The sequence below is a fragment of the Malus sylvestris genome, chromosome 9 (assembly GCF_916048215.2).
Source record: "Malus sylvestris chromosome 9, drMalSylv7.2, whole genome shotgun sequence".
Taxonomy (NCBI): Eukaryota; Viridiplantae; Streptophyta; class Magnoliopsida; order Rosales; family Rosaceae; genus Malus; species Malus sylvestris.
In genome coordinates this window covers 29,254,285-29,269,143 of record NC_062268.1, presented here as the reverse complement: position 1 = coordinate 29,269,143, position 14,859 = coordinate 29,254,285, and the positions used below count along the sequence as shown (strand labels likewise).

At 37.5% G+C, this 14,859-nt stretch overlaps 1 protein-coding gene across 3 annotated transcripts; it reads right to left on the bottom strand.

Moving 5' to 3' along the window:
- Positions 1-8,993: 8,993 nt before the first annotated feature.
- On the bottom strand, positions 8,994-13,507 carry LOC126583186 (double-stranded RNA-binding protein 4-like). 3 transcript variants are annotated; one of them, XM_050247501.1, is made up of 6 exons: positions 13,103-13,507; positions 12,639-12,839; positions 12,074-12,309; positions 11,745-11,964; positions 11,252-11,431; positions 8,994-9,436 (listed from the first exon to the last, which is right to left on the bottom strand). In XM_050247501.1, the coding sequence occupies exons 1-6, from the start codon at positions 13,404-13,406 to the stop codon at positions 9,153-9,155; spliced, it is 1,425 nt and encodes a 474-aa protein (XP_050103458.1). In that variant the 5' UTR covers positions 13,407-13,507; the 3' UTR covers positions 8,994-9,152. The 3 variants fall into 3 exon arrangements, with proteins under 3 accessions (XP_050103458.1, XP_050103460.1, XP_050103459.1); XM_050247503.1 differs by having other exon boundaries at positions 12,693-12,839; XM_050247502.1 differs by having other exon boundaries at positions 12,651-12,839; positions 13,103-13,504.
- Positions 13,508-14,859: the final 1,352 nt, after the last annotated feature.

Here is a 14,859-nt window from a genome sequence, read left to right as displayed (position 1 = left end):
CCTATTCATCCTTTGCCACTTTCGTCATCTTCACAGTGGAGATTGATGCTTTTTTCCACGATGCAAGCACCTTATTATGATCCAACGACCAACCTCCGCTATGCCAATGCTGATATCTTAACTTCTGAATGATTATGTCCAAAGATATCTGGCTCTCAGAAATGTTGCCGTAGTTTTGAAGTAACATCCGACACTTTCCAGCTTCCAAAGGCAGGACTCACCTTTCCTTCAATTCTATTATATTGAAAGAATACATACACACACGCACACACACAGAGATGGCTCTTTGGCATAAAAATGAAAATTAATTCATTTTCATGGTTCTGAAAGGTTCTACTTTAACCTTGAACACTCTCGCTTGAAATATTCCTATAAAGGGTTCTTCTACTTTAACCTTGAACACTAAAAACGTGAATGCTCCCTAAAATCTTATGTTATGTCGTCCATATCTTGGGTGAGCTTCAACACTAGGAAAATGGATATGGGTTTCTGGGAGGAGAAGTACAACAAACACGACACGTGCTCCAAAAATACACTTTCACAAACACCATTCCAGTGTCTTTGTAGTTTGTGGTATAACTACAATGCACACTCTATTTCTCAAGATTTGGTGGTACCAATCTACACATATCATTATAGTGACCTTGAATGGAGCATTCAACATTTTATACAGGTCAAAAGAGCTTCTTCGTTGCAAGATGGACTTAATGGGCATATATATACCTGATGGAAGTCATCATCTGCTTTGACTACAATGCAATGAATCCAGTTGATAGTGTCAGTTAATCAAATTGTGGAGCTTCGACTACATGGCTATTGTATATGCTGCATTTATATAGTGCTACATATACGTATAATAATGTAATAAGAACAAAATAGGGGTGATTTAAAAAATTTAATCTCATTATTTCACATCATAAATAACATGTCCTTGTAGTATGAAATAATGAGATCAAAGACATTATTTATGATAGGAAGTAATGAGATAAAAAATTCAAAATCACCTCTATTTCGTTCTTATTACATTCATATACATATATGTAGCCATTCTATATAACTACAACATACATAATACCCATGTAGTTGGAGCTCCACAATTTGATTAAATGACACAATCAACTGGATTCATTGCATTGTAGTTAAAACAAATGATGACTTCTAATAGATAAATGCCCATCGTGTCCATCTTGCAATGAAGAAGAGGTGTTTTCACCTAGTACAATCAAATCTTGAGTACCACAAACTCCTAGCACATTGGAAGTATGTGGTATAGTGTATTTTTGGAGCATATGTCATGCTTGTTGTACTCCTCCTAGAAATCCTTATCCATTTTCCTAGTGTTGAAGCTCTGCCAGGACAAGGACAAAAGTGGTTTATAGATTATGATTGTAGTTATACGTGCCACAAACTCCAAATAGTACTAGCCTCTTGTCAAGGACTTGAGTTAAGAGCATGTCTTCTCTAAATTGTTAACACAATCACATTGCATTGTAGTGAAAGCAGACGATGACTTCTAGTAGATATATGTCCACCATGTCTATCTTGCAATGAAGAATAGGTGTTTCTCCCTAGTATAGTCAAATCTTGAGAAAATTGAACGTCTGCATTGTAGTTATACCACAAACTCCTACACATTGGAAGTATGGTGTAGTGTATTTTCAGAGCACATGTCGTGCTTGTTTTACTCCTCTTAGAAATCCTTTTTCCTAGTGTTGAAGCTCGGCTAGGACATGGACAAAGTGGTTTGCAGATTATGATTGTAGTTATACATACCACAAACTCCAAGCAATACTAGCCTCTTGCAAGGACTTGAGTTAAGAGCTTGTCTTCTCCGAATTGTAGAAACAATCAACCAGATTCATTGCATTTTAGTCAAAACAGATGATGACTTCTAGTAGATATTATAAAGGATAATATTGTAACTACATTATCTAGAGATATTACTTAGTGGTTAAGACTTCTGTTAGTTAGTTACATTTTGGTTTCTTAGTGGTTACAATATACTTGTATATAAATACTCAAAGTGTACGATTATTCTTTATAAAATGAATACATAATTTTCCTAATATGGTATCACCTACCTAACTATCTCACAACTTCTCTCTCTTTGATCCCAACCGTCGTATTTCTTTCTGCAATATTCTTCTTTGATTTCTTGATCGAATTTTGGATCGTGCTTCGAGTTCTTCGATCATCCTTCATCACTATCTGTCAATGGCAACCTTAGCATCTCCTTCGTCAGAATCAGTTTCTCCAGTTCATTATCTTCCGACTGCAACTTCAAACCCTAATTCTTCGATTTCTTCCTTAATTATGATCCAAAACATTGGATCCATGGTGCCAACCAAGCTCACCACCACCAATTACTTGACCTGGAGTGCTCTCTTTGCTCCACTTTTTCGTCGGTATAATCTGACTGGTCTCATTGATGGATCCATGGCAGCACCACCTTAGTTCATTCTTGATTCTTCAGGAAATCGCATCCTCAATTTTACCTATGTTTCTTGGTATCATATTGATCAGAATATTCTCATCTGAATCAATTCTACGCTATCTGAATCCCTAATTCCTTATATTGTCGGTGTGAATTCGGCTCGTGAACTTTGGGCGAAATTGGAATCAAGACTTGCCACAACTTCTCAATCTCACATTCATGAGCTTCGATCTTGCCTTCGTAATCTTACCAAAGGTGAATCCACTACTACTTAATATCTTCAACAAATTGAGGGCATTGCTGATGCTCGTGCTAGTGTTGGTTCTTCGGTTGAAGACTTAGATTGGATCTCGGTCACTCTTCATGGTCTTCCCACTGAGTATGATTTGTTTGTTGATGTTATTCAATTTCTCCTTGAATGTACCACAATTGATAAACTCCATGGTCTGCTCCTTAGCAAAGAGATACAATTGGCAAATCGCAAGAAAAGTGTATTTGAATCATCATCGTTTCAGGCTCTAAATACCTCTGCTAGTATCCTTCCACTTCCTACATCAAACCCTAACTCTCAGGCATTTGTTGCTCAGGCTTCTACCTTTACCAATCAAGGTTGTGGAACGGATCGTAATCACAATCATGGAAACTTCAATCGTGGAAATTCAAGATTCATTAATAATCAAAGGTCAAGCAATTTCAATCGCTCAAATGCCAATAATCAACGTTATATTCATGGAGGTCGAAATACTTTCTCTTTCTACAACAAGAAGAAATTTTGCTAGATATGTCATCAGTTTGATCATGAGGCTTGTGATTGTCCTCGTCGCATGAATCCAGCCTATGGTGGGAAATCCTCTCATTTAGCAATGGTTGCAAACGCATCATCTTCCACTCCTGCTTGGATTGTGGATTCAAGAGCCAGCTCCCACATGACCAACTCTTATGCTACTCTGCAAAAACCTGAAGCCTACATTGGTCTTGAACAAGTGTACATTGGTGATGGCAAAGGTTTACCCATCACTCACTCTAGCTCTACTGTTTTGAATACTTCCACTAGTGTTTTTAATCCAAATAAAGTCTTATATGTTCCTGATTTGAAACACAATCTTCTATCTATAAATCAATTTCTGATTGATAATAAATGTTCCTTGCATCTTTATCCTTCTCACTTCATTGGTTTTAAAGAACTTGTTCAGCATGGTTTCTATCCATTTCTTTTCTCACCATCAATAACTGGTTCTCCTAAAGCACTTACTGCTTTTGTGAAAGCCTTAAGAGATCTCCGGCACAACAGATTGGGTCACCCTTCTGTTAAGATTGTCAATAAACTAGTATCTCAATCTTGTATTTCAGTGTTATCCAATGCTACTAAGTTTTTTTTGCTCAGATTGTGCTTTAGGTAAATGTTCTAGGCTTCCTTTTGTCTCTACAATTTCTACAACTAGAAAACCTTTAGAACTCATCCACACAAATGTTTGGGGCCCTTCACCCATAACTTATACTCAAGGTTTCAAGTACTATGTCATTTTTGTGGATGACTATACAAGATATTGCTGGTTCTATCCATTGAAATACAAGTCTGATGTACTGTCCACTTTTATTCAGTACAAATCTATGGTTGAAAATTCTTTGTGCCCAAAGATTATTGCCTTAAGGTCTGACTCTGGTGGAGAATACCTAAGTACTCATTTCTTAACTTTCTTAGCTACACATGGCATTCAACATTAACTTACCTGTTCACACACCCCTGAACACAAGCATCGCCATTTAGTGGACTATTTTGGCAGCTTCTAAAGTACCTCACATCTACTAGGTTGAGGCATTTGACACAGCAATCTATCTCATTAATTGATTGCCTACTGTCTCCATATCATCTCATTGGGAATCATTGTATCATAGACCACCCAACTATAATTTTTTTAAAGTTTTTTGCTATGCATGTTTTCTTTTATTAAAGCCTTACACATCCTCAAAGTTGGATCCCAAAGTAAAGGTTTGTGTATTTCTTGGCTATAGTTTGAATCACAAGGGTTACAAGTGACTTGATCTTGCCACCAAAAGACTATATATCTCCAGACATGTTTTGCTTAATGAATCCAGTTTTCCTTTTCATCATCTATCAACTCCCACACCGGTCTCCCCACATTCACCTACTAGCTCAGGATCCACCATTCCTTCTACTCTTACCTTTACTTTTCACCTTTCTTCTTCATCTACCACTTCACTAATACAACCTTCAGCTCCAACTCAAACTTCTTCCTTACACTCTGACCCTTCAATTTCAAGTCCTTCAGCAGCAGTCCCAAAACCCATCACCACCAACCCCACCCAACCTATCAATACTCACTCAATGCAAACAAGGTCCAAATATGGTATTTTCAAGCCTAAAGCTCTCACTGCTACTAAGCACCCTTTACCTTCTCATCTTTCAGTAGATTATCTACCTACAACCTATCTTCAAGCTTCAAAGTACCCTCATTGGTGCCAAGCAATGCATGAAGAAGTTAATGCACTTACCAATACTAGAATATGGTCTCTTGTTCCTCAATCTTCCTCACAGAATGTTGTTGGATGCAAATGGGTGTTTGGCATTAAGAAAAAACCTGATGCTACTGTAGACAGGCACAAAGCTTGGTTAGTTGCAAAGGGTTTCAACCAACAGGAAGGTCTTGACTACACAAAAACATTTAGTCCTGTAGCCAAACCAGTCACTATTAGGCTTTTTCTTACTCTTGCAGCTCAATGTGATTGGTTTTTAAACCAACTTGATGTTAGAAATGCCTTTTTACATGGTACCCTAACTGAATCAGTGTTCATGAACCAGCCTCCTGGTTTTAAAGATTCTACTAAGCCTTCTTATGTGTGTCACTTGCACAAATCATTGTACAGTTTAAAACAAGCTCCAAGAGATTGGTATGAGAAGCTTCATGGGGCTCTTTACTCTCTTGGATTTGTAGGATCTCACAATGATCATTCTATGTTCATAAAAAAGGCTCCAGATTTGGTTTTCATCCTCATCTATGTGGATGACATTTTGGTCATTGGCCCTAATTCTGCAACATGTAAACAAGTGATACAACAGCTCAGTTCTCTATTTCCTCTTAAAGATCTTGGAGCTCTACATTACTTTCTTAGAATTGAAGTTAAAAGATCTTCATCAGGTATATTAATATCCCAGACCAAGTATATCTTGGATTTGTTATCCAAAGCCAACATGGTAGGGGCTAAACCATGCAGCACACCCCTTAGCACTTCAAACTTGATCATGAGTCTTCCTTATTTGAAAATGTCACTGAGTATCGCTCTTTAGTTGGTGCTCTTCAGTATCTTACCTGGACAAGACCAGATCTTAGTTTTGCAGTCAATTTTGTCTGCCAATTCATGCACAGCACTCAAATTTCTCATTTTAGGCAGTTAAGAGAATTCTTAGGTATCTTAAGGGTTCTATTGATCTTGGTTTATGGTTCTCTAAGTGTTCCACTACTCCTACCATCACTGCCTTTTCTGATGTTGATTGGGCAGGTTGTGCCCTTGATAGAAGATCAACTAGAGGTTATTGTGTTTTTTCTAGGAAACTCCTTAATTAGTTAGAGTGCTAAGAAGCAACCAACAATAGCTCGCTCCTCCACTGAGGCAGAGTACAGATCCCTTGCCAATATTGCATCTGAGCTTACCTGGATTTGTAAATTGTTGGTTGACATTGGTTATTACTTGCCTAGCTCTCCCCAACTATGGTGTGACAATATTTCTGCCATATCTCTTGATAAGAATCCAATCTTTCATACTCGGACAAAGCATGTGGAAATTGACTATCACTATATTCGGGAAAAAGTTTTGGCAAAACAGATTTCTATGCATTTCATTTGTACTCAAGATTAGGTGGCCGATATCTATACTAAATCTTTTTCCAAGTCCAGGTTTTTGTGTCTCTGTGACAAACTTCATCTTTGGGTACCTCAGTTTCGTTTGAAGGCGATATAAAGGATAATATTGTAACTACACTATCTAGAGATATTACTTAGTGGTTAAGACTTCTGTTAGTTAGTTACATTTTGGTTTCTTAGTGGTTACAATATACTTGTATATAAATACTCAAAGTGTAAGATTATTCTTTATGAAATGAATACATAATTTTCCTAATAGATATATGCACATCGTGTCCATCTTGCAATGAAGAGATGTTTTCCGTATTACAATCAAATCTTGAGAAAATTGAACGTCTTCATTGTAGTTATACCACAAACTCCTATCACATTGGAAGTATGTGGTGTAGTGTATTTTAGAGCACATGTCGTGCTTGTTGTACTCCTAGAATTTCATATTCGTTTTCCAAGTGTTGAAGCTCGGTCATGATAGGGAAAAACTAGTTTGTAGATTATGATTGTAGTTATACATACCACAAACTCCAAGTAGTACTAGCCTTTTGTCAAGGACTTGAGTTAAGAGAATGTCTTCTATAAATTGTAGACACAATCACATTGCATTGTAGTCAAAGTAGATGATGACTTCTAGTAGATATATGCCCATCGTGTCCATCTTGCAATGAAGAAGAGGTGTTTTTCCCTAGTACAATCAAATCTTGAGAACATTGGATGTTTGGATGTTTGCCTTGTAGTTATACCCCAAACTCCTACACATTGGGAGTATGGTGTAGTGTATTTTCGAAGCACATGTCATGCTTGTCGTAGTACTTAGTAGCGGAGCTACACTGGGGGCAATGTATGCTCACGACCCTAATAACACAGTGCTCCTCCTTGTATTTTGTTGTCTTGACCTCATAATTAGTTCAAAGAAGACCAAATTTGATGGTGTAGGTGGAGCGGTGCTAGCTATTTTGCATACCATCCAATTGGAATTTGGCTTCATCAATGGGACTGGAGATACGAATTTTACTTCCTAATTCATCTTTCGCTTGCAAATTAGAATATTACAGAATTCATTTAATTACGTCTCTCATTAATTGTTTCAACAACTATCTTCTTATTAAGTCTTGAATTTGATCACAATTTACATTATCATACCTCCTATCAATGATGGAGTTTTAGTTTTCTTTTCAAGGGATTGAATTGATCTAATAATTGAGCATTTGTAAGACTCATGGCAACTGATCACATATATTTGGTAATTTTTTAATACAACGATATATTTATACTAAGGGTGGGGGAATGAATTGGCTGTGAACTCATCATTCACGACACTATAACCTAAGAACTCTCACTTACAAGTGAAGAGTAATAGCATTAGACAATAGTATTAAGTGAGACATGTATTTATACTTATAAGTAGGTTAATTCATTAAGTTTTTTTTTTCCTTGTGAAAGCCTTATTTCTCATGACCCCATTATTACAAAATTCTGGCTCCGCCACTAGTAGTACTCCTCTTAGAAATCCATATCCATTTTCCTAGTGCTGAAGCTTGGCTACGATAGGGGTAAAGTGATTTGCAGATTATGATTGTAGTTATACGTACCACAAACTCCAAGCAAAACTAGTATACGTACCACAAACTCTAAGCAATCCTAGCCTCTTGTCAAGAACTTGAGTTAAGAGCATGTCTTCTCCAAATTGTAGAAATAATCAACTAGATTCATTGCATTGTAGTCAAAATAGATGATGACTTCTAGTAGATATATGCCCATCGTGTCCATCTTGCAATGAAGAAGAGGTGTTTCCTCTAGTACAATCAAATCTTGAGAAAATTGAATGTCTCCTAGCACACTGGAACAATGTGGTGTAATGTATTTTTGGAGCACATGTCATGCTTGTTGTACTCCTAGATATCCATATCCGTTTTCCTAATGTTGAAGCTCGGCCAGGATAAAGACAAAGTGATTTGCAGATTATGATTGTAGTTATACGTACCACAAACTCCAAGCAGCACTAGCCTCTTGTCAAGGACTTGAGTTAAGAACATGTCTTCTCCAGATTGCAGACTTAGGAGGAGCTCCTGATCAGGGTGCTTCCGCATGAGTAGCTCCGAAGAGACTACTCCGAAATTGTACGCCTAACATTTCTCTGTCACGTACCTTTATTGTAGAAGCAAACAGAAGAAATAAGCAGAACACTAGTTAATCGGGCTATATGCATGATTGAAGCATTTTGCTACAGAGAGATAAGTACTGAAGCACGTACGAACTCGATCAGTTCCTTACAATATTATTATACAGGTTCCCTAAAATTTTATGGCAAATAGTAAACGCTTATGAGGAATTGCTTTTAGTCTGATGGTGGTTTTGGATCTTTCATGTTTCATTTGTTTGGGATTCCTTGTGCCTCCTTGTTTTTTTCCCTGAAATTTTTATTTTATATTCCATATTTGGTCATCCAACCAGCCCTGCATTGCATTGATGATTCTTAACTGTAGATGCATGAAGATCGACTTATAATAAAATGCATCACTGGCCAGTTAGATACTAGTCACGCGCCTGAGCCATGCAAGCCTGAACCCTTCGAGTGATCATTTAGTCCCATTAGGTGTGGGGTTTCTTTTACTCGTGGATTTTCTCTCTTATATTTTCTCGTGACACTAATAGTGGATCTTTGCGTGAAGCTCACGACGATGTAATACTAAGTTATTTCACATAATATAGACATACCGTGTCCGGTAGGTTCATACATGAAGCAACACAACACATTATAAGCACATAACTATGTAAGCTTAGCCTATGTGTCTCTCATAGTTAAACAAGGAACTTAGTCAGGCCTATATAAACCTCTTCCTTCATCTGTGTGAGCAAGCAACCCACGTTTCATCGCTCATGGGCAACACAGTGGTACCTTCAGGATATTCCATATTTGACTTGCGTGGGTAAACGGAGACCTTGTTATACATGCTCCTTCTAGCTGGTGGCTCAAGAGAAGAGTCCATAATGCAATTAGTGGAGCCGTTTAGGGACACAGGGCTAGCACCGTTGTTCATCTCCTGCGCACGGCCATGTACAACATAAGAGGAAGAGAATCCTTCCCCACCTGCTGTAGAGTGTTGACTTTTTCCTTGTGCAGTTACTGTAATCAAAGAAGATAAGCCCGGTGACTTGAAAACTTCAGTTACATGTAAGATTGTGATATTTATGGAGTTTATGAAGACAAAATCATACAAAAATATAAGAAATAGAGAGAAGGATGTTTGAATATCAACATCTCTTATGCGTCTTCATAGTTCATACCCTATTTAAATTCTGAGTTAATCCTGTGATGCCATGAATTTCTGTGATACTTGGGGTCTGGGTTTGTTTTCTTTACTTGTTTTCGTCTCCTTTGTATCAATCGGAGTTGTAAGCATGATTGTTTGTATTAATAAAATGAATTATTAGAAGTAGTCAACTACAAAGTCAACAGAGGGTATGTACTTCATCAGACATCTAAATTACAGATTGAGATGACGTTACGTTTCTTTACCCTATGTTTGGATGAGAAACTTAAGTTCCAAGGATGCATGCACTAAATTTATTAAGAATGCATGCTCTACAAAGATTAGATAGAGGAATTTCAAAAGTACTAGATGCATTAAATTTGAGAGAACTCTTAAATGACACTTCAATTTTGAAAGTCCTTTGTTAAATGTCTTTGTAGCACATTTGTAGTGCTTCCGTAGTAGCTTTCATGTACATGTTAATTAATGTATGCAGGAAAAACAAGTTATAAACTCAATACAGAATTTGCTTTTCTAATGAATTATACTTCAATAGCTTTCCAGTAGATGCTTATTTGCATCTGAACCTTTCAAGATGCAGCAATTGTGAAGTATTCACATATGCAAGACCATGAGTTCTCTCACAAATCTTGAATCTTGGCACAAGAGCTCAATTTTTTGGCATACTCTTTATAGCATATACCCACAATTATATTGACAAAAACATAAATGGTAAAACAACATTTCAAAAGAATTAGAGAGAGAGAGAGAGAGACTGGAAAGGTCTTTGTTTCATTCCAGACATCATGGGGATTTTCTGAAAGCTACCCACTGAGTGACATCTAGAATTCTAAGAGAACCCTCCAAAATCTAACAATTGATTGAGTGAAGAAACATGAACAAATACCCCTTGAGGGAAGGGATTCCCATTTTTGCCAAAAAACGGGACTACACTCTCAGCCGTATGATCTGTTTTAATGAAATCGTGCGGCTAGAAATATAACATGCCTTAATACCTCATCTGAATAGTAAAAGACACCAGAAAGTTCTCTGCCTCCTCCATCGACAAAACTTATTGGGTTCTGAATGGGTTGAAGGATCTGGTTCTTGGTCGCGATTTTATTTATTTTTAAGCTTAAGGTAACTAACTCCGCCGTGTAAGTTTATCTTACATTGCCGATCCCAAGCCCGGATAAAGGAGGAGGGGGAGGGCGTCAGGTAGTCGACAGCCGGCACTCCATGATTACGTCGAATCCTTATGAAAATGAATCCAGAACGAAATCGCGCTAAGACACAAAACCGAGCGCAATGGCGTTCTAGGATTCATATAGCCGACCCCACTTAGTGGGAAAAGGCTTTGTTGTTGTTGTTGTTGTTGTTTTAAGCTTAAGGTAACTATTAGTATTTTCACAATTAAAAAGAATTTGAGCTCTCCAACACAAATGCAATTTGTGGCAAATAGAGAATAGTTGCTGCTACTCTCCTTAAAACCAGAGCTCCTTTCAGAGAGCTGAGAGTTTAGTTAAAAAAACATCATAGCTGTTTAATCAGACCTTTATAGCTAACCAGCACAATATAATTTGATGTACTTATTTTGTCCCAACAGAAAAAAAATGAAACATATGAAAGCAATGATAGTACAGCAGTAGGGTATAAAAATAGAAAAGAGTTTTCGGGAAAAACAATACCATTATTCTCCTTTTTCTTCTCTTTAGTATTGGTATTCGGAGACAAGATCGCAGGTGCATTACGCCTGACTTGTTGATGTTGATCAGAAGCTGGATTTGACTGGAAACTTGAAGATAAGATCTGTGAAGCTTCTTGCCCTTTCCGAGAGGACATGACCAAAGGTAGCTGACTTGATTTACCTGAAGAGGAAGGTTCAGAATGTTGTGAAGCATACAATAGATCTATTTGAAGTGTGAGGATGCGTAATCTTTTGCTTCTCCATCTCATCAGATATTATTTCTAATGGAAAAGTTCATGCAAAGCACATTCTTGTAGATATGAAAGTGAATAAAGTCCATAAAAACTATATAAAAAAAAAAAAACATATTTCATGGAATTTGATGTAAAAATGCATTGAAAAAAACAAACACAACTTGAATAAATAAAAGAATAGAAATAATATAACTGTTTTAAGCACTCAACTTCCATTTGAAGTTAGAGAGATACACTTACGCTCTCTCAAGGTATGGTAAGCGACCTTTGCTGCACTCAACTCTGCCTGCTTTTTGCTTCTTGCTTCTTGACCTATAAAAGTTTCTCCTTCTATCTCCACAGACGAAACAAAAACTGGAATGTGAGGTTCACCAGACATCCTTGAGCTATAGATTGGTATAGAAAAACCTTCCTTCTGAATCAGTTCTTGTAAAAGGTTTTTGAATAAACCAGAATCATCCTAAGGAAAGAAAAAGAGAAAAACACACAACGAAAAAAGATATTTAGAGATGCTCTAAACTATCACATTTAACAAGAAGACAAAGAGGACATAATACATAATTTTCCACCTCTTGAACTCCATTTGGAAGAAGGGACATTAAAGCAGCTTTTGCAACTGCATGTTCAGCATCCTTGAGTGTGGGAAGAAACTCTTGACCCTCATATGTCTGTCCATCAATAGTTACCCTACACTTGAAACGACAGTTATGTGGTGGACCTTCCCGCTCACAAGAGTAGACAGGTAGAAGCAGATTTCTCTTTTGTGCATAAGTTTGCAGTTGATTCTTGTACAAATGTTGCATATCTATACCCCATATTAGAGGAGTATAAGTTGTAAATCGACTTAATGATAATCAAGACAAAGTTCAGACAATTCACAGACGCTAAAGAATTTAAGGCATTATATGCTTGTCCCATTTATGTTTTGCATGTCCGTTTAAATTAGAGTTTATTATTCAACAGTCTCTAGCAAAGCTATCTTCAAATTTGAGATAAAAAAAAAAAAGTAATTTCTAGGCTCGGTTCCCTCCAATAATTAAATTCAAAGATCATTTTTTTTATTTGCGAAATAATCTTCAAAACGTTAAGTCTCAGTGAAAAGATTATAAAACATTAAGGCTCAGTGCCAATCACCAGAGAATATACCCATCTTGCCCGACAAGGCGGCATTCGCCTGAGAAGCAGCACCTGATACGTTACCACTAAACTGAGGTGGCACCTGAGGAATCTGATGCGTTTCTTGAGTCTTCGGCTCCACTATCTCTATCTCTCGTGCTTCATGTGTAGTATTGGAATCAGTGGCCGGTTCCACTATCTCTATCTCTCGTGCTTCATCTGTAGTATCGGAATCAGTGGCCGCAGTCCAAGGAACAGAACCCATATGTGAAAACGAAGTACTGTAATTAGACATAAATTATCTCATAGATAATCAAACTCAACTGGTAACTTAATCAACATTCCGAATTGCGGCATTCAATTCAGGATATGCAATCAGGTTAGGAAAATAGAAAAAACCAAAATACATGTAAATAAAGATTTCCTTCCATAGGCAGAATTATCAAGTAAATAACGGCGTCGTTTTGGGATCGAGCGCATACCTGAGAACGAGGAAGCGGAGGAGGAAGAGGGAGGACATGGTTGAGGGAAAGAGGAGGGGCTGGGAATGGGATTCCTGGGTTTGGGTTGGGGATTATCAGAGAGGTGGTCGAAGGCGAGCTTGGCAGCGTCGTTTTGGGCTTCTTTGGAGGACCTGAAGATATCGACAGCGTGGAAGTCGAGGCCGTTGATTGTGACGGTGGCGGAGAAGCGAGGGTTATGGTCGAGGCCAACTTTGGTGGTGTTGTACTCCGGCAACCGCCATTTCCTCTGCTGGCAGAGCTCCTGCAGCCTGGATTTGTACATCCTGCTTTTTCCTTTTAGCAAATAGCAATGCAAGCTCTGTCGTTTCTTGCGATGGGAAATGGAATATATATGGGAAAAGCCTTGTTGATGCAGTTTAAAAAACGCCTTGTTGATGCAGTTTACTCGACTTGTCCTTTTCTATTTGTTTGGTTACGAATAATTGTGAATTTTAATTTCTGAGTTTGCTGCTTGCCACCCTTTGTTATTTTTTTTAGGCTTCTTGTTCAAGTTTACTAATTTGGGCTTGGGTTGTGTTCATTTGTCTTTATTGGGCCTTGTGATTGGTATTTCATTCACAAGATTGGTTTAGTTTTTTTATTGTTCGAACATTGTTAAATGTCATTTCTCCCTCTTCAGTAATACGATGTTGCCACTATTTAGTACTATAATTAAGTGATATTTTGTTTTTGTTTGTAACTAAGAAATCTTTGAATCGAATTTGTGAATAATGAGTTCGATACCAATTTATTCCTTCCATCTGTATTGTAAATATGTCCTTGTACCAAAAAAAAGAAATTCTGGTAAAATTAGTTTAACTTGCAAGCGTAGCATGGGCGTGGAGGACATATCTATGTCTTGTAAAATTAGTTTCTGGTAAAATTAGTTTCTGTCAACAATTAGTATTTTGTATTTGTTTGGCTTATAGTGGATTTGTTTCTGACTAGCAAAGTGCCTGAAAATTTTCTCCAGAGGAGGGGTTTAGTTTTAGGGAGTTTTAACAAAAAACTCACGGTACCGTTCACTTTAACAAAAAACCACATTTTTACACTAAAAAGTCAAACCTGGTACTATTCACTTTACCCTTTATTTTGTCCTTATCATTAAAACTCAACGTTTTCAAGCCATTTTCATTAGTTTTCCTTTAGTTTTACCTCGTGAAAATTATCGTACACTGTGTGTTGGTATTTTTTTAATGTTCAGCTATAGCGTCATGATTATAAGACTGGTTTAATCCTGCATTGATTCTCATTTGAACGAATTTGTATGTAGGGTTTCTTTGTAAGTCCCTTTAAAATGGTTAAAAAAAAATTTGATAAAAATGTTTTTGAAATCAATTATTAGCAAAAATGTCAAGTAAAGTCTAGAAAAATACTTAAAGTGCTTTCTGTAAGAAGCACCAACAATATAATAATGATATGTCAGCCGGAGTCATTTAATGTGACATATACGGCTGAACCTATAGCTCATCAAGTATACCTGCACACGAGCTGGAACCACCTATTGTGGTCTATACAACAGGGCTGGGTGCAAATAAGTACGCTCAAGTGCTACTATGCGAATAATCGCAGGTCACCTACAAGTCGGAACCACCTAATGTGGTTTGTACGACAGGGCTATGCACCTAACTTGGATCCAAGGTGAGCGTGCGGTGCGGGAGGTGAACATCACGTGAAGAACTGTGCCCTGGCCACGGGCGGGAGCACTAGCACCTAGGTGCAGGATAATGAGCTCT

What these genes read in the sequence shown, in the direction of transcription:
- LOC126583186 (XM_050247501.1), bottom strand. Translation starts at nt 13,406, where the DNA reads ATGTACAAATCCAGGCTGCAGGAGCTCTGCCAGCAGAGGAAATGGCGG. An exon ending in TTCCAAATGGAGTTCAAGAG is followed by an intron (nt 11,965 to 12,073) that starts GTGGAAAATTAT and finishes TTCTTTCCTTAG; the next exon opens with GATGATTCTGGTTTATTCAA. An exon ending in TTACCATACCTTGAGAGAGC is followed by an intron (nt 11,432 to 11,744) that starts GTAAGTGTATCT and finishes CTTCCTCTTCAG; the next exon opens with GTAAATCAAGTCAGCTACCT.